At 51.6% G+C, this 18,724-nt stretch overlaps 2 protein-coding genes across 8 annotated transcripts in view; one reads left to right on the forward strand and one right to left on the reverse strand.

The window, feature by feature from the left end:
- The window catches only part of plecb (plectin b), a 348,566-nt gene that overhangs the window by 68,387 nt on the left and 261,455 nt on the right, over nt 1–18,724 (forward strand). For 2 of the 6 annotated variants that reach the window (XM_063044758.1, XM_063044759.1), the window contains exon 1: nt 12,812–12,872. The exons of the other annotated variants lie outside the window; for them this stretch is intronic. In XM_063044758.1, the coding sequence (XP_062900828.1) occupies nt 12,827–12,872 (46 nt within the window). In that variant the 5' untranslated portion in view covers nt 12,812–12,826. Of the gene's footprint in view, nt 1–12,811; nt 12,873–18,724 lie in introns of those variants that run through there. 6 annotated transcript variants of the gene reach the window in all.
- Nucleotides 1,574–18,478, reverse strand: LOC134344623 (uncharacterized). 2 transcript variants are annotated; one of them, XM_063044764.1, is made up of 2 exons: nt 18,424–18,478; nt 1,574–4,692 (listed from the first exon to the last, which is right to left on the reverse strand). In XM_063044764.1, the coding sequence occupies exon 2, from the start codon at nt 3,870–3,872 to the stop codon at nt 2,646–2,648; it is 1,227 nt and encodes a 408-aa protein (XP_062900834.1). In that variant the 5' UTR covers nt 3,873–4,692; nt 18,424–18,478; the 3' UTR covers nt 1,574–2,645. The 2 variants fall into 2 exon arrangements, with proteins under 2 accessions (XP_062900834.1, XP_062900833.1); XM_063044763.1 differs by lacking the exon at nt 18,424–18,478 and adding an exon at nt 4,831–5,003.

An 18,724-nucleotide genomic window follows, 5' to 3' on the forward strand; every position in this document is an offset into this window, starting at 1 on the left:
CATCAGCAAGTTTGCTGATCCAGTTTACCACATTATCATCCAGATCATTGATGTAGATGACAAATAACAATGGACCCAGCACTGATCCCTGTGGCACACCACTAGTCACTGGCCTCCACTCTGAGAAGCAATCCTCAACTACCACTCTTTGGCTTCTTCCATTGAGCCAATGTCTAATCCAATTTAGAAACGTAGAACATAGATCATAGAATAATACAGCACATTACAGGCCCTTTGGCCCATAATGTTGTGCCGACCCTCAAACCCTGCCTCCCATATAACCCCCCACCTTAAATTCCTCCATATACCTGTCTAGTAGTCTCTTAAACTTCACGAGTGTATCTGCCTCCAGCACTGACTCAGGCAGTGCATTCCATGCACCAACCACTCTCTGAGTGAAAAACCTTCCTCTAGTATCCCCCTTGAACTTCCCACCCCTTACCTTAAAGCCATGTCCTCTTGTATTGAGCAGTGGTGCCCTGGGGAAGAGACACTGGCTATCCACTCTAACTATTCCTTTTATTATCTTGTACACCTCTGTCATGTCTCCTCTCGTCCTCCTTCTCTCCAAAGATTAAAGCCCTAGCTCCCTTAATCTCTGATCATAATGCATACTCTCTAAACCAGGCAGCATCCTGGTAAATCTCCTCTGTACCCTTTCCAATGCTTCCACATCCTTCCTATAGTGAGGCGACCAGAACTGGACACAGTACTCCAAGTGTGGCCTAACCAGAGTTTTATAGAGCTGCATCATTACATCACGACTCTTAAACTCTATCCCTCGACTTATGAAAGCTAACACCCCATAAGCTTTCTTAACTACCCTACCCACCTGTGAGGCAACTTTCAGGGATCTGTGGACATGTACCCTGAGATCCCTCTGCTCCTCCACACTACCAAGTATCCTGCCATTTACTTTGTACTCTGCCTTGGAGTTTGTCCTTCCAAAGTGTACAACCTCACACTTCTCCAGGTTGAACTCCATCTGCCACTTCTCAGCCCACTTCTACATCCTATCGATGTCTTTCTGCAATCTTCGACAATCCTCTACACTATCTACATCACCACCAACCTTTGTGTTGTCTGCAAACTTGCCAACCCACCCCTCTACCCCCACATCTAGGTCGTTAATAAAAATCATGAAAAGTAGAGGTCCCAGAACAGATCCTTGTGGGACACCACTCGTCACAATCCTCCAATCTGAATGTACTCCCTCCACCACCACCCTTTGCCTTCTGCAGGCAAGCCAATTCTGAATCCATCTGGCCAAACTTCCCTGGACCCCATGCCTTCTGACTTTCTGAATAAGCCTACCAGGTGGAACCTTGTTAAATGCCTTACTAAAATCCATATAGATCACATCCACTGCACTACCCTCATCTATATGCCTGGTCACCTACTCAAAAGAACTCTATCAGGCTTGTTAGATATGATCTGCCCTTCACAAAGCCATGCTGGCTGTCCCTGATCAGACCATGATTCTCTAAATGCCCATAGATCCTATCTCAATGAATCTTTTCCAACAGCTTTCCCACCACAGACGTAAGGCTCACTGGTCTATAATTACCCGGACTATCCCCACTTCCTTTTTTGAACAAGGGGATAACAACAACATTAGCCTCCCTCCGATCCTCCGGTACCATTCCCATGGACAACTAGGACATAAAGATCCTAGCCAGAGGCTCAGCAATCTCTTCTCTCGCCTCGTGGAGCAGCCTGGGGAATATTCCGTCAGACCCCAGGGACTTATCCGACCTAATGTATTTTAACAACTCCAACACCTCCTCTCCCTTAATATTAACATGCTCCAGAACATCAACCTCACTCATATTGTCCTCCCCATCATTAAGTTCCCTCTCAGTGGTAAATACCGAAGAGAAGTATTCATTGAGGACCTCGTTCACTTCCATAGCCTCCAGGCACATCTTCCCATCTTTATCTCTAATCGGTCCTACCTTCACTCCTGTCATCCTTTTGTTCTTCACCTAATTGAAGAATACCTTGGGGTTTTCCTTTACCCTACTCACCAAGGCCTTCTCATGCCCCCTTCTTGCTCTTCTCAGCCCCTTCTTAAGCTCCTTTCTTGCTTCCCTATATTCCTCAATAGACCTATCTGATCCTTGCTTCCTAAACCTCATGTATGCTGCCTTCTTCCACCTGACTAGATTTTCCACCTCACTTGTCACCCATGGTTCCTTCACCCTACCATTCTTTATCTTCCTCACCGGGACAAATTTATCCCTAACATCCTGCAAGAGATCTCTAAACATCGACCACATGTCCATAGTACATTTCCCTGCAAAAACATCATCCCAATTCACATCCACAAGTTCTAGCCTAATAGCCTCATAATTTGCCCTTCCCCAATTAAAAACTTTCCTGTCCTCTCTGATTCTATCCTTTTCCATGGTATTGCTAAAGGCCAGGCAGCGGTGGTCACTGTCCCCCAGATGCTCACCCACTGAGAGATCTGTGACCTGACCCAGTTCATTACCTAGTACTAGATCCAGTGTGGCATTCCCCCTAGTTGGCCTGTCCACATACTGTGACAGGAATCCGTCCTGGATACACTTAACAAACTCTGCCCCATCTAAACCCTTGGTTTACCACCTCTCCATGTATACCCAGCGAATGAATTTTCCTAACTAACCTCCAATGGGGATCTTGTCAAAGGCCTTACTGAAGCCCATGTAGACAACATCCACTGCCTTCCCTTCATCCACTTTCCTGGTAAACTCCTCGAAAAACTCCAATAGATTGGTCAAACATGACCTACCACGCACAAAGCTATGTTGACTCTCCCTAATAAGTCCCTGTCTATCCAAATGCTTGTAGATTCTGTCTCTTAATACTCCCTCCAATAACTTACCCACTACTGACGTCAAACTTACCAGCCTGTAATTTCCTAGATTACTTTTTGATCCTTTTTTAAACAATGGAAGAACATGAGCCATTCTCCAATCCTCCAGCACCTCACCCGTAGACACCAACATTTTAAATATATCTGCTAGGGCCCCTGTAATTTCAACACTGGTCTCCTTCAAGGTCCGAGGGAATACCCTGTCAGGTCCTGGGGATTTATCCACTTTAATTTGCCTCAAGATAGCAAGCACCTCCTCCTTTTCAATCTGTACAGTTTCCATGATCTCACTACTTGTTTCCCTTAATTCCATAGACTTCTTGCCAGTTTCCTTAGTAAATACAGATGCAAAAAACACATTTAAGATCTCCCCCATTTCTTTTAGTTCCGCACCTGGCCGACCACTCTGATCTTCAAGAGGACCAATTTTATCCCTTACAATCCTTTCACTCTTAATATACCTGTAAAAGCTATTTGGATTATCCTTCACTTTGACTGCCAAGGCAACCTCATGTCTTCTTTTAGCCCTCCTGATTTCCTCCTTAAGTATTTTCTTGCACTTTTTATACTCCTCAAGCACCTTATTTACTCCCTTGTTTCCTATACATGTCATACAACTCTCTCTTCTTATCAGAGCTGCAATATCCCTTGAGAACCAAGGTTCCTTATTCCTATTCACTTTGCCTTTAATCCTGACACGAACATGCAAGCTCTGCACTCTCAAAATTTCTCCTTTGAAGGCTTCCCACTTACCGATCACATCCCTGCCAGAGAACAACCTGTCCCAATCCATGCTTTTTAGATCCTTTCTCATTTCTTCAAATTTGGACTTCTTCCAGTTTAGAACCTCAACTCTAGGACCAGATCTATCTTTATCCATGATCAAGTTGAAACTAATGGTGTTATGATCACTGGAACCAAAGTGCTCTCCTACACACACTTCCGTCACTTGTCCTAACTTGTTTCCCATTAGGAGATCTACCGTTTGTAATATTGCATCCTCACATTGCATCCAAACATTGGGGAAGTCCCTATAAACACTGGAGAAACAGTGAGGAAGTCCCAGGGTACACTGGGGAAGTACGTGTCAATACTGGGGAAACAGTGGGGATGTCCCAGGAAACACTGGGGAAGTCTCTATAAACACTGGTAAGTTTTCTATAAACACTTGGGAATTCCCTGTAAACACTGGGGAAATGGGGAATTCCCTGTAAACACTGGGGAAACATTGGGGAAAGTCCCTGTAAACACTGGGGAAACAGTGGGGAAGACCCTGCAAACACTGGGCAAACCTTGGGGAAGTCCCTGTAAACACTGGGGAAACATGGGAATTCCCTGTCAACACTGGGGAAACAGTGGAGAAGTCCCTGTAAACACTGGGGAAGTCCCTGTAAACCCTGGGGAAATACTGGGGAAGTCCCTTTAAACACTGGGCAATCATTGGGGAAGTCCCTGTAAACACTGGGGAAGTCCCTTTATACACTGGGAAAACATTGAGGAAGTCCCTGTAAACACTGGGAAAACATTGAGGAAGTCCCTGTAAACACTGGGGAAACATTGAGGAAGTCCCTGTAAACACTGGGGAAACGTTGGGGAAGTCTCTGTAAACACTGAGGAATTTCCTGTAATCACTGTGAAAAATTGGGGAATTTCCTGTGAACACTGGAGAAACAGTGGGGAAGTCCCTGTAGACACTAGAAACATAGAAATATAGAAATGTAACCCTCAGGCTCACCCAGCTCGCGTTCATCCAGGGGAATCAGCCTTCGGCCCCGCCAAACTGGGTAATCACGTTTGTGTGGATGCTGTGTAATGTACCATCAGTCACAAACCTACAACACAAAATATCAGACAGTACACCATATGCAATTAAATGATAGAACTGTATGAATCTTAATCTGAATATAGGGTTAGTAATGAAAACAAATGAAACAAAAGGGCCCAAGTCAAGTCAAAGTCACGGAGCTCACTCATTCGCCATTCTTCCACCATCGGTCTCCTCCTAACGTCGCCGACCTTCGGACCCTCAGATCCCAGTCCACTCTGTCCGGTGGTCTACCAGCTCTCTCCACATGCGTCTTCCCTCTTCAGCTCTCCTCGACAAAAGACTGCAAGAAACATCTTTCCATACTCTCAATACACAGCAACAATCTCTTAACTACCATACAGTTATCAAGGATGTGATAACAGCACATTTGGAAAGCGGTGAAATGATCGGACAAAGTCAGCATGGATTTGTGAAAGGAAAATCATGTCTGACGAATCTCATAGAATTTTTTGAGGATGTAACTAGTAGAGTGGATAGGGGAGAACCAGTGGATGTGGTATATTTGGATTTTCAAAAGGCTTTTGACAAGGTCCCACATAGGAGATTAGTGTGCAAACTTAAAGCACACGGTATTGGGGGTAAGGTATTGGTGTGGGTGGAGAATTGGTTAGCAGACAGGAAGCAAAGAGTGGGAATAAACGGGACCTTTTCAGAATGGCAGGCGGTGACTAGTGGGGTACCGCAAGGCTCAGTGCTGGGACCCCAGTTGTTTACAATATATATTAATGACTTGGATGAGGGAATTAAATGCAGCATCTCCAAGTTTGCGGATGACACGAAGCTGGGTGGCAGTGTTAGCAGTGAGGAGGATGCTAAGAGGATGCAGGGTGACTTGGATAGGTTGGGTGAGTGGGCAAACTCATGGCAGATGCAATTTAATGTGGATAAATGTGAAGTTATCCACTTTGGTGGCAAAAATAGGAAAACAGATTATTATCTGAATGGTGGCCGATTAGGAAAAGGGGAGGTGCAACGAGACCTGGGTGTCATTATACACCAGTCATTGAAAGTGGGCATGCAGGTACAGCAGGCGGTGAAAAAGGCGAACGGTATGCTGGCATTTATAGCGAGAGGATTCGAGTACAGGAGCAGGGAGGTACTACTGCAGTTGTACAAGGCCTTGGTGAGACCACACCTGGAGTATTGTGTGCAGTTTTGGTCCCCTAATCTGAGGAAAGACATCTTTGCCATAGAGGGAGTACAAAGAAGGTTCACCAGATTGATTCCTGGGATGGCAGGTCTTTCATATGAAGAAAGACTGGATGAACTGGGCTTGTACTCGTTGGAATTTAGAAGATTGAGGGGGGATCTGATTGAAACGTATAAGATCCTAAAGGGATTGGACAGGCTAGATGCAGGAAGATTGTTCCCGATGTTGGGGAGGTCTAGAACGAGGGGTCACAGTTTGAGGATAGAGGGGAAGCCTTTTAGGACCGAGGTTAGGAAAAACTTCTTCACACAGAGAGTGGTGAATCTGTGGAATTCTCTGCCACAGCAAACTGTTGAGGCCAGTTCATTAGCTATGTTTAAAAGGAAGTTAGATATGGCCCTTGTGGCTACAGGGGTCAGGGGGTATGGAGGGAAGGCTGGGTTCTGAGTTGGATGATCAGCCATGATCATAATAAATGGCGGTGCAGGCTCGAAGGGCCGAATGGCCTACTCCTGCACCTATTTTCTATGTTTCTATGTTTCTATGTATCATGTTATTTCCAGCCATAACCCAAACGTTGCTGCTACAGAGAAACCATTACCTCAGCAGTGAAACACTACAAAGAAGCCATTACATTAGCCTTAGCAGTGAAACATTACAAAGAAGCCATTACAGAAACACAGAAAACCTACAGCACAACACAGGCCTTTCGGTCCACAAAGTTGTGCCAAACATGTCACTACCTTAGAAATTACTTGGCTTACCCATAGCCCTCTATTTTTCTGAGCTCCATGTACCTATCCAAAAGTCTCTTAAAAGACCCTATCATATCTGCCTCCACCACCGTTGCCGGCAGCCCATTCCACGCACTCACCACTCCCTGAGTAAAAGACTTACCCCTGACATCTCATCCGTACCTTCTCCCCAGCACCTTATACCTGTGCCCTCTTGTGGCAACCATTTCAGCCCTGGGAAAAAGCCTCTGACTATCCACTCGATCAATGCCTCTCATCATCTTATACACCTCTATCAGGTCACCTCTCATCCTCCATTGCTCCAAGGATAAAAGGCTGAGTTCACTCAACCTGTTTTCATAAGGTATGCTCTCCAATCCAGGCAACATCCTTGTAAATCTCCTCTGCACCCTTTCTATGGTTTCCACATCCTTCCTGTGGTGAGGCGACCAGAACTGAGCACAGTACTCCAAATGGGGTCTGACCAGGGTCCTATATAGCTGTAATATTAACTCTCAGCTCCTAAATTCAATTCCACGATTGATGAAGGCCAATACACCGTATGCCTTCCTAACCACAGAGTCAATCTGCCCAGCTGCTTTGAGCGTCCTATGGACTCGGACCCCAAGATCACTCTGATCCTCCACACTGCCAAGAGTCTTACCATTAATACTATATTCTTCCATCATATTTGACCTACCAAAATGAACCACTTCACACTTATCTGGGTTGAACTCCATCTGCCACTTCTCAGCCCAGTTTTGCATCCTATCAATGTCCCGCTGTAACCTCTGACAGCCCTCCACACTATCCACAACACCCCCGACCTTTGTGTCATCAGCAAACTTACTAACCCAACCCTTCACTTCCTCATCCAGGTCATTTATAAAAATCACAAAGAGTAAGGGTTACAGAACAGATCGCTGAGGCACAGCACTGGTCACCATCCTCCATGCAGAATATGACCCGTCTACAACCACTCTTTGCCTTCTGTGGGCAAGCCAGTTCTGGATCCACAAAACAATGTCCCCTTGGATCCCATGCCGCCTTACTTTCTCAATAAGCCTGGCATGGGGTACCTTATCAAATGCCTTGCTGAAAACCGTATACACTACATCTATTGCTCTTCCTTTATCAATATGTTTAGTCACATCCTCAGAAAATTCAATCAGGTTCGTAAGGCATGACCTGCCCTTGACAAAGCCATGCTGACTATTCCTAATCATATTATACCTCTCCAAATGTTCATAAATCCTGCCTTTCGGGATCTTCTCCATCAACTTACCAACCACTGAATTAAGACTCACTGGTCTATAATTTCCTGGGCTATCTCTCTTTCTTGATTAAAGGAACAACATCTGCAACCCTTCAATCCTCCGGAACCTCTCCCATCCCTATTGATGATGCAAAGATCGTCGCCAGAGGCTCAGCAATCTCCTCCCTCACTTCCCACAGTAGCCTGGGATACATCTCATCCAGTCCCAGTGACTTATCCAACTTGATGCTTTCCAAAAGCTTCAGCATATCCTCTTTCTTAATGTCTATATGCTCAAGCTTTTCAGTCCATGGCAAGTCAGCACCACAATCACCAGTATCCTTTTCCATAGTGAATACTGAAGTAAAGTATTCATTAAGTTCCTCTGCTATTTCCTCTGGTTCCATACTCACTTTTCCACTGTCACACTTGATAGGTCCTATTCTTTCACGTCTTATCCTCTTGCTCTTCACATACTTGTGGAATGCCTTGGGGTTTTCCTTAATCCTGCCCGCCAAGGCCTTCTCATGGCCCCTTCTGGCTCTCCTAATTTCATTCGTAAGCTCCTTCCTGTTCGCCTTATAATCTTCTAGATCTCTAACATTACCTAGATCTCTGAACCTTTTGTAAGCTTTTCTTTTCTTCTTGACTAGATTTATTACAGCCTTTGTACACCACGGTTCCTGTACCCCACCATAACTTCCCTGTCTCATTGGAATGAACCTATGCAGAACTCCACACAAATGTCCCCTGAACGTTTGCCACATTTCTTCTGTACTTCTCCCTGAGAACATCTGTTTCCAATTTAAGCTTCCAATTTCCTGCCTGATAGCCTCATAATTCCCCTTACTCCAATTAAACACTTTTCTACCTTGTCTGTTCCTATCTCTCTCCAATGCTATTGTAAAGGAGATAGAATTATGATCACTCTCTCCAAAATGAGCAGGTTCATTTCCCAATACCAGATCAAGTACAGTCTCTCCTCTTGTAGGCTTATCTACATATTGTGTCAAGAAACCTTCCTGAACATACCTAACAAACTCCACCCCATCTAAACCCCTTGCTCCAGGGAGATGCCAATCGATTGTTGGGAAATTAAAATCTCCCATCATGACAACTCTGTTATTATTACACCTTTCTAGGATCTGTTTCCCTATCTGCTCCTCGATATCTCTGTTACTATTGGGAGGCCTATAAAAAACACCCAGTAAAGTTATTGACCCCTTCCGGTTCCTAACCTCCACCCACAGAGACTCCATAGACAATCCCTCCATGATGTCCACCTTTTCTGCAGCCGTGACACTATCTCTGATCAACAGTGTCTCCCTCCCTGTCCTTTCTGAAACATCTAAAACCCGGCACTTGAAGTAACCATTCCTGTCCCTGAGCCATCCAAGTCTCTGTAATGGCCACCACATCATAACTCCAAGTACTGATCCACGCTCTCAGCTCATCTGCTTTGTTCACAATACTCCTTATGTTAAAATAGACACATCTCAAACCATCGGTCTGAGTGCGTCCCTCCTCTATCAGCTGCCTATCCTCCCACACACGCTGTCTCTAAGCTTTCTCTATCTGTGAGCCAAACTCTTCTTCCCCAGTCTCTTCAGTTCGGTTCCCACCCCTAACAATTCTAGTTGAAACTCTCCCCAGTAGCCTTAGCAAATCTCCCTGCCAGGATATTGGTCCCCCTGGGATTCAAGTGCAACCTGTCCTTTTTGTACAGGTCACATCTACTCCAAAAGAGGTCCCAATGGCCTAGAAATCTGAATCCCTGCCCCCTGCTCCAATCCCTCAGCTATGCAATCCCTCTACCTCATTCTATTCCTGTCCTCACTGTCATGTTGCACAGGCAGTAATCCTGAGATTACTGCTTTTTGCAGTCCTGATTCTCAACTTCCTTCCTAACTCCTTGTAGTCTTTTTTCAGGACCTCTTCCCTTTTCCTACCTATGTCATTAGTACCAATATGTCCCATGACCCCTGGCTGTTCTCCCTCCCATCGCAAGATATCGTGGATGCGATCTGAAACATCCTGGACCCTGGCACCTGGGAGGCAAACTACCATCCGAGTTTCTTTCCTGCATCCACAGAATCGCCTGTCTGACCCCTTAACTATCGAGTCCCCTATCACTACTGCCTTCCTCTGCCTTTCCCTACCCTTCTGAGCTACAGGGCCAGACTCTGTGCCAGAGGCACGGCCACTGTTGCTTCCCCCAGGTAGGGTGTCCCCCACAACAGTACTCAAACAGGAGTACTTATTGTCAAGGGGTACAGCCACAGGGGTACTCTCTAGTACCTGACTTTTCCCCTTCCCTCTCCTGACTGTGACCCACTTGTCTGTCTTCCGTGGCCCTGGTGTGACCACCTGCCTGTAACTCCTTTCTATCACCTCCTTGATCTCCCTGACCAGGTGAAGGTCATCGAGCTGCATCTCCAGTTCCCTAATGCGGTCCCTTAGGAGCTGCATCTCGGTGCACCGGGTGCAGATATGGCCGTCTGGGAGGCCGGGAGACTCCAGGACCTCCCACATCTGACACCGAGCACAGAAACCCGGCCTCACACACATACTTCCTTTCCGCAATTAACAAAGGTAAACCTACCTGGGCTCGTTACTGCCAAAGCCCTATCACTCTGCTACCCTCTCACTCCCTTTTCGGCTAGATATGGCGGTCTTCATTTTAAGCATTTCCTGCTCTACTGGCTGACGTCACGTGCCTGCGCAGTCTTGCCTCTTTTTTGCCCCCAGTAGTAAAATGCCTTCGCTCCGAAAATCCTTAGCCGTTCCACTTGCAGCCTTCTTGCTCCAAATCACTTTCCCCATCAAACACTGAGAAATTTCCTGTAAACACTGGGGAAGTCCCTGTAAACACTGGGCAAACATTGGGGAAGTCCCTGTAAGTACTTGGGAAACACTGGAGAAGTCCCTGTAAACACTGGGGAAACAGTGGGGAAGTTCCTGTAAACACTGGGGAATCACTGGAGAAGTCCCTGTAAGTACTGGGGAAGCATTGGGGAAGTCCCTGCAAACACTGGGGAAACAGTGGGGAAGTTCCTGTAAACACTGGGGAAGACCTTGTAAACACTCGGGGGGGAGGGGTTGGGGATGTCCCTGTAAACACTGGGGAAACATGGGAATTCCCTGTGAACATTGGGGAAACAGTGGGGAAGTTGGTGTAAACACTGGGAAAATTAAAAGCACCCACTCCAAATACAAATGTAGATTTGTGTTTTGCTCCTCTCCACAATCTGCTGACACTTCATTTCTCATTGGATCAACTGGCTATGTGGGCTGAGGACTGGCAAATAGCCTTCGATCTAGATAATGTGAGGTGTTGTATGTTGGGAAGTTAGACAGTACAAGGAATGGCAGAGTCCTGGAGAATCCCAGAGAATCGGAGCAGTCCAAATGAAAGTGCCTTCAGAGTTGGACACCATTTGACATGCTGGCCTTCATTAGCCAGGGCATTCAGTTTAGGAATTGGGAAATTGTGTTGTAGTTGTGAAAAACATTGGTGAGGCTACACTTGGAGTATTGTATACAGTTTTGGTAGCCCTGTTATAGGAAGGACGTTATTAAAGCAGAAAGAGTGAAGCAAAGGGTTACCAGGATGTTGCCTGGACTTGGGCATATTAGCAACATTTAAAAGCCATCTCAGTAAGTATATTGATTGGACAGGTTTAAGGGGCTGTTGGCCAATCGCAGGCAAATAGGACGAGCTCACTGGGCAACACAACAGGAAAAGATTAAAGGGCTTGTTACTGAATGTCGGTCTGATTAAAGTTCAAAATTCAGTCTGTTGCACTGGTAGTTAATCTATGTTTTCGCACGGCTAACCACCGCTGGAGAACTTTTGAGTTATCAGGTACAATCCTTTGTATTGGTACATGGAGGGGTGGGGCTGGAAGGGTTTGGGCTGCACATAGGAAATTGAGACCAGTTGAGTAGATACTGTGGTCAGCATCGACTGATGGGCTGAAGGGCCTATATTGTACTATTTTTCTGTATGACACTACCCTAAGCAGTGAGGCCCAGGTGTCCGTCTTAGCTCAGATGTTGACGGGATATTTATATCCATACTGGTTCACAGATGGGGTTAACCCGTCACGGACCCACAGCATTCATCCCGGAGATGGTACTGACCCGGGGGGGAGGGTATTATCTCAGCAGGGTCATCGGTTCCCAACATACTGCTCTGCACCCCCTTCCCTTAGGTTGCACTACCCACGCAGTTCCCACTCCTCTCCCTCTGCCCTCTCTTTCTCCATTCCAACTCAGGAGACAGGGAGGGAAGGAGAAATCTCAACAGGGTCATCGGTTTCTGACACACTGCACCCAGTCTCTGTCCACACTTTCATCCAACTGCACCCTGTCCTTCCATCCCACCTGTCCGTCTCTGATGCTCTCTCTGTCTCTGTCCCTCTCTCCGTCTATATTGGTCTCTCTTCCTGTCTGATCCCCCCTCCCCGCTCTCTATATCGCTCCATCTCCCTCTTGCCCCCTCTCTCCCGACTCCCTCTCTCCGACCCCCCTCTCTCACCCCCTCCCCCTGTCGCCTCCCCTCCCCGTCTCCTCCCTCTTCCCCTCTTGCCCCCCTTGCCCCACTCTCCCATCCTTTCTGTCTCTCTTGCTCTGTGTGTGTCTCTGTCTGTCTCTCTCCCTGTCTCTCTCACTCTGTCTCTGTTCTCTCACTCTCTCTCTCTGTCTGTCTGTCTGTCTCTCTCTCTCAGTCTCTCTCTCTCTCTCTCACTCTCTCCCTCTCTCTCACTCTCTCCCTCTCCGTTCTCTCTCTCACTCTCTCACTCTCTCTCTCTCTCTCTGGTTCTCAGCCTATCCCACTCGCTCCCTCTCCCCCCATTCATCACATTAGACCGGGGAGGGGTCAGTCAGTGCAGTGATTGGCTGAGAGCTGAGCCGATGCTGCAGGGCTGCAGGGCTGCAGTGTGAGTCGGGTTGTGCAGCAAGGCAGTACCGGGACTCAGTGTGTCTTCCCCGGCCCATGGACAGCTCCCGCGCCATCCAGCACGAAATCAGCTCCCTCAAAGGTGTGTGTGTGTGTCTGGGCCCTGGGCGAGGGTGTGAGGGTGGGAAGCTACTGTGTGTTGTGAAGGGATTGGAGAGGGTCAGTGTGTGCAGGGGAGAGGGTGGGGAGGGGCAGTGCGATCTGAAGAGACATTGGGGGGTCGTGTCGTGATGTGTGGGCAGGGTGTCAGTAGGAGGGGGCAGTATGGCAGGAGATGGTAGGGACAGGTAGGGGAAAAGGGGGAGGGGAAGTGTGGCAGGGGATGGGCAGGGCAGATCAGGGACGAGTAGGGGACACAAAAGCGAAGTGGGGAGCGGACAGGTATGGGGAAGGGGGTAGAGGGTGAGTAGGGGAGAGTAGGGATGGTGGGGAGGGGAAGTGCAGTGGGGATGGGTAGGGTAGAGCAGATTAGGGACAGGTAGGGGACAGGGCAGATTGGGATGGATAGGAGACACAACGGCGAAGGGGGGAGGGGAAGTGTGGTAGGGGACGGGGAGGGGAAAGGGGAGCAGACGGGTAGGGATGGGGGTGGGTAGGGATCGGGGAAGGGGACAGGTAGGGACGGTGGGGATGGGAAAGGGGGTAGGGGAAGGGTAGGGATGGGGAGGGGAAAGGGGGTAGGGGATGGATAGGGATGGGGGAGGGGACGGGTAGGGATAGTGGGGAGGGGAAGTTCGATAGGGATGGGGGGAAGGCAGATGTGGTAGGGGACGGGGGTGGGTAGGGATGGGGGAAGGGGACAGGTAGGGACGGTGGGGAGGAGAAAGGGGGAGGGGACAGGTAGGGACTGTGGGGAGGGGAAAGGGGGTAGGGGACGGGTAGGGATGGGGAGGGGAAAGCGGGTAGGGGACGGGTAGGGATGGGGGAGGGGAAAGTGGGGAGGGGATGAGATGGGTAGTGATGGGGGAGGGGAGGTGCGGTAGGGATGGGTAGGGAGGGGGTGGGGAGGGATGGTGGGGAAAGGGGGTAGGGGATGGATGGGGAGGGGACGGGTAGGGATAGTAGGGAGGGGAAGTTCGATAGGGATGGGGGGAAGGCAGATGTGGTAGGGGACGGGGGGCTGGGTAGGGATGGGGGAAGGGGACAGGTAGGGACGGTGGGGAGGAGAAAGGGGGAGGGGACAGGTAGGGACTGTGGGGAGGGGAAAGGGGATAGGGGACGGGTAGGGATGGGGGAGGGGAAAGCGGGTAGGGGACGGGTAGGGATGGGGAGGGGAAAGTGGGGAGGGGATGAGATGGGTGGTGATGGGGGAGGGGAGGTGCGGTAGGGACGGGTAGGGGTGGGGAGGGATGGTGAGGAAAGGGGGTAGGGGATGGATAGGGATAGGGGAGGGGAAAGGGGGTAGGGGACGGTAGGGATGGGGAGGGGAAAGGGGGTAGGAGATGGGTAGGGACGGGGGAGGGGAAAGCGGGTAGGGGACGGGTAGGGATGGGGGAGGGGAAAGTGGGTAGGGGATGAGATGGGTAGTGATGGGGGAGGGGAGGTGCGGTAGGGACGGGTTGGGGTGGGGAGGGATGGTGAGGAAAGGGGGTAGGGGATGGATAGGGATAGGGGAGGGGAAAGGGGGTAGGGGACGGTAGGGATGGGGAGGGGAAAGGGAGTAGGAGATGGGTAGGGACGGGGAGGGGAGGTGCGGTAGGGGACGGGTAGGGATGGGGGAGGGGATAGGGGACGGGTAGGGGTTGTGGGGAGGGGACGGGTAGGGACGGTGGGGTGGGGAAAGGGGGAGGGGACAGGTAGGGATGTGGGGTAGGGAAAGGGGAGGGGATGGGGGAAAGCGGGTAGGGATGGGGAGGGGAAAGGGGGTAGGGGACGGGTAGGGTTGGGAGGAGGGGAAAGGGGGGGGGATGGGGAAAGCGGGTAGGGGACGGGTAGAGACGGGGGAGTGGAAAGGGGGGAGGGGACAGGTAGGGATGGGGGGAAAGGAGAGGGGGCAGGTAGGGACTGTGGGGTGGGGAAAGGGGGAGGGGACAGAGGGATGAGGGAGGGGAAAGGGGAGGGGATGGGTAGGGACAGTGGGGTGGAGAAAGGGGGGAATGGGTAGGGATGGGGAGGGGAAAGGGGGTAGGGGACAGGTAGGGATAGGGGAGGGGAAGTGCGGTAGGGGACGGGTCGGACATGGTAAGGACAGGTTGGTGTCTGGGTAAGGACGGGGAGGGGAGGCAAAGGGGGGGAGAGGAGAGTAGGGAGGGGGGAGACGAGTGGAGTTGAGCGGGGTGGGTTTCTGGGTGATGGAGGGGACGGTTTCTGCTGTCGTGCTGACTGCACCGACTGTACAAACCTCTCATCACTGCAAATCAAAGCTGCATTGCTGCAGCAGGAATGCACAGGGGCTGCAGCAGCCGAGAGCAGGAGCTGCAGAGCAATCTGTCCTGACAGGAGGGGAGAGTGGCGACAGGGGTGGGGTGGGGGTGAGGAGAATGTTCAGGGGTGGGGGTGTGGAGAAAGGGCAGGGGTGGGGAGAATGTTCAGGTGTGGGGGAGGAGAAAATGTTCAGGGGTGGGGGTGGGGAGAAAGGGCAGGGGTGGGAGGAAGCTAACTGAGCACGGATTCAGAGGTTGTGGCAGTAGAGATGATCGATCCCGGGTTTGTGAGGGACAGAGTAACGATTGATCCCATGGTGTGTGAGGATTGATTGCAGGTGTTCTGTACCCCTGCCATTTGAGAACAACTTCTGTGGGACATATCTATCCTGTGTCTTGTGAATTACTCCCAGAAACTTCAGCCATCTCTGCTCTGCCATCATCCCCGTCATTACCCTCCTCCAAAACACCAGGGCAAACTCCTCTGTCACTCCCTTTACTCCATTGTGATCCTGATATATGTGACATGTGCTTCTCCCTCTCCAATTGTAGTATGAACTCAATCATATTATGAATCCAGCTTCCTTAGGGTTCCTTTACATTAAGCACCCTAATAAGATCTGGGTTATCATAAAACACCCAATCTAAGATAGCCTTTCTCCATGTAGACTCAAGCACAAGCTGCTCAAAATAGCCATCTGGTAGACATTCAGCAAGTTTCCTCTCTTGCGTTCTGACACAGACCTGATTTTCCCAATCCCCTTGCATATTAAATTCTCCATTACAGTTGTGCCATTACCCTTAATACATGCCTTTTCCAGCTCTCAGGGATTCAATTGATCAAGTGTTGTCAGCGGTTGCAGGGGCAATATATCCCGGGTGGTGTGTGGCGACAGACAGACAAACGAACCCCGGTGTGAGAGGGGCAGAGGGACGATCGATCCTGGCGGTGAGGGGAGAGTGAGACGTTCGATCCCGGGAGTGTGACGGGACAGAGAGAAGTGATGACTGATCGCGGATATGTGAGGGACAGGGAGATGACTGATCCTGGGTGTGTGAGACACAGGGAGATGAGTGATCCTGGGTGTGTGAGAGACAGGGAGATGAGTGATCCCAGGTGTGTGAGGTACCGGGAGATGAGTGATCCTGGGTATGTGAGAGACAGGGATATGACCAATCCCGGGTGTGTGAGAGACAGGGATATGACCGATCCCGGGTGTGTGAGGGACAGGGAGATGACCGATCCCGGGTGTGTGAGGGACAGGGAGATGACCGATCCCGGATGTGTGAGAGACAGGGATATGACCGATCCCAGATGTGTGAGGGACAGGGATATGACCGATCCCGGATGTGTGAGGGACAGGGAAATGACCGATCCCGGGTGCGTGAGGGACAGGGATATGACCGATCCCGGGTGTGTGAGGGACAGGGATATGACAGATCCCGGGTGTGTGAGGGACAGGGAGATGATCCATATCGGGTGTGTGAGGGGACAGAGAGACGATCAGTCCCAGGTGTGTGAGAGTCACGGAGATTGGCACATGATGGGAGAGGGAGAGAAATGGTGGGTGGCTGGGAAACGAGATGATGTGAGGGTTTTTTTGGGAGTCGGAAGAAGGGAGCTTGTGTGGAGAATGTTAGTGGGGTTGGAGGAGAACATTCACTGTTGACATATTTCAGTGCAGTGATATTCTCAGTGGGTCCATGTGAAGTGAAACACCAGAGACCATGTCGTTTCCCCCCAACGCCCCTTACACCCCCAGTTTGTCCTCTCTCCCCCCTCCTCTCTCCCCCCTCCTCTCTCCCCCCTCCTCTCTCCCCCCTCCTCTCTCCCCCTCCTCCCCCTCCCCTCTCCCCCTCCCCCTCCCCCTCCCCCTCCCCCTCCCCCTCCCCCCTCCCCCCTCCCCCCTCCCCCCTCCCCCCTCCCCCTCCCCCTCCCCCCTCCCCCCTCCCCCCTCCCCCCTCCCCCCTCCCCCCTCCCCCTCCCCTCTCCCCTCTCCCCTCTCCCCTCTCCCCTCTCCCCTCTCCCCTCTCCCCTCTCCCCTCTCCCCTCTCCCCTCTCCCCTCTCCCCTCTCCCCCTCTCCCCTCTCCCCTCTCCCCTCTCCCCTCTCCCCTCTCCCCTCTCCCCTCTCCCCTCCCCCTCCCCCCTCCCCTCTCCCCTCCCCCCTCCCCTCTCCCCTCCCCCTCCCCTCTCCCCTTCCCCCTCCCCTCTCCCCTTCCCCCTCCCCTCTCCCCTCTCCCCTCCCCTCTCCCCTCTCCCCTTCCCCCTCCCCTCCCCTCTCCCCTTCCCCCTCCCCTCCCCTCTCCCCTTCCCCCTCCCCCTCCCCTTCCCCTCCCCCTCCCCTTCCCCTCCCCCTCCTCTCTCCCCTTCCCCTCCCCCTCCTCTCTCCCCTTCCCCTCCCCCTCCTCTCTCCCCTTCCCCTCCCCCTCCTCTCTCCCCTTCCCCTCCCCTCCTCTCTCCCCTTCCCCTCCCCTCCTCTCTCCCCTTCCCCTCCCCTCCTCTCTCTCCTTCCCCTCCCCCTCCTCTCTCCCCTTCCCCTCCCCCTCCTCTCTCCCCTTCCCCTCCCCCTCCTCTCTCCCCTTCCCCCTCCCCCTCCTCTCTCCCCTTCCCCCTCCCCCTCCTCTCTCCCCTTCCCCCTCCCCCTCCCCCTCCCCTCTCCCCTTCCCCCTCCCCTCTCCCCTTCCCCCTCTCCCCTTCCCCCTCTCCCCTTCCCCCTCTCCCCTTCCCCCTCTCCCCTTCCCCCTCTCCCCTTCCCCCTCTCCCCTTCCCCCTCTCCCCTTCCCCCTCTCCCCTTCCCCCTCTCCCCTTCCCCCTCTCCCCTCCCCCTTCCCCCTCCCCCTTCCCCCTCCCCCTCCCCCTCCCCCTCCCCCTCCCCCTCCTCCTCCCCCTCCTCCTCCCCCCCTCCTCCTCCCCCTCCCCCTCCTCCTCCCCCTCCCCCTCCTCCTCCTCCTCCCCCTCCTCCTCCTCCCCCTCCTCCTCCTCCCCCTCCTCCTCCTCTCTCCCCTTCCCCCTCTCTCTCTCTCCCCCTCCTCTCTCCCCCTCCTCTCTCCCCCTCCTCTCTCCCCCTCCCCCTCCCTCTCCTCCCCTTCCCCCTCCCTCTCCTCCCCTTCCCCCTCCCTCTCCTCCCCTTCCCCCCTCCTCTCTCTCCCCTTCCCCCTATGCCCGCTGCTTGCCCCATCCCCCTCCCTCCCCTTGTATTTTGATGAATTCCTCTGGTCTTAGACTTCCCCACCGTAGGATACATCCTCTCCATGCCCTTTGTTGAGACCTTTAATAGTAGATATGTTTCAATGAGATCTCCCCATCATTCTTCTGAATTCCGCTGAGAACAGTCCTGGAGCCATCAAACACCCTCTCGTAGGAATCATTGTGAACTTGTGAGGGAATGGTGAGGTTCAGCGGGGAGCTGTATGTGAGAGTCCTTCGGGAGTAAATCCCAGCCGTTGCAGTGAGGAATGCTGTATTTTGGTTATGTTAGTGAGCGATACCATCGGTCTGGCAGAGAGGGCTGTCGGTGAGTCATGAGGCTGCAGTGGCCTGTCTACTTCAGGTTGTAGTTTAACTAAAGT

Source organism: Mobula hypostoma, chromosome 3 (genome assembly GCF_963921235.1).
Source record: "Mobula hypostoma chromosome 3, sMobHyp1.1, whole genome shotgun sequence".
NCBI lineage: Eukaryota > Metazoa > Chordata > Chondrichthyes > Myliobatiformes > Myliobatidae > Mobula > Mobula hypostoma.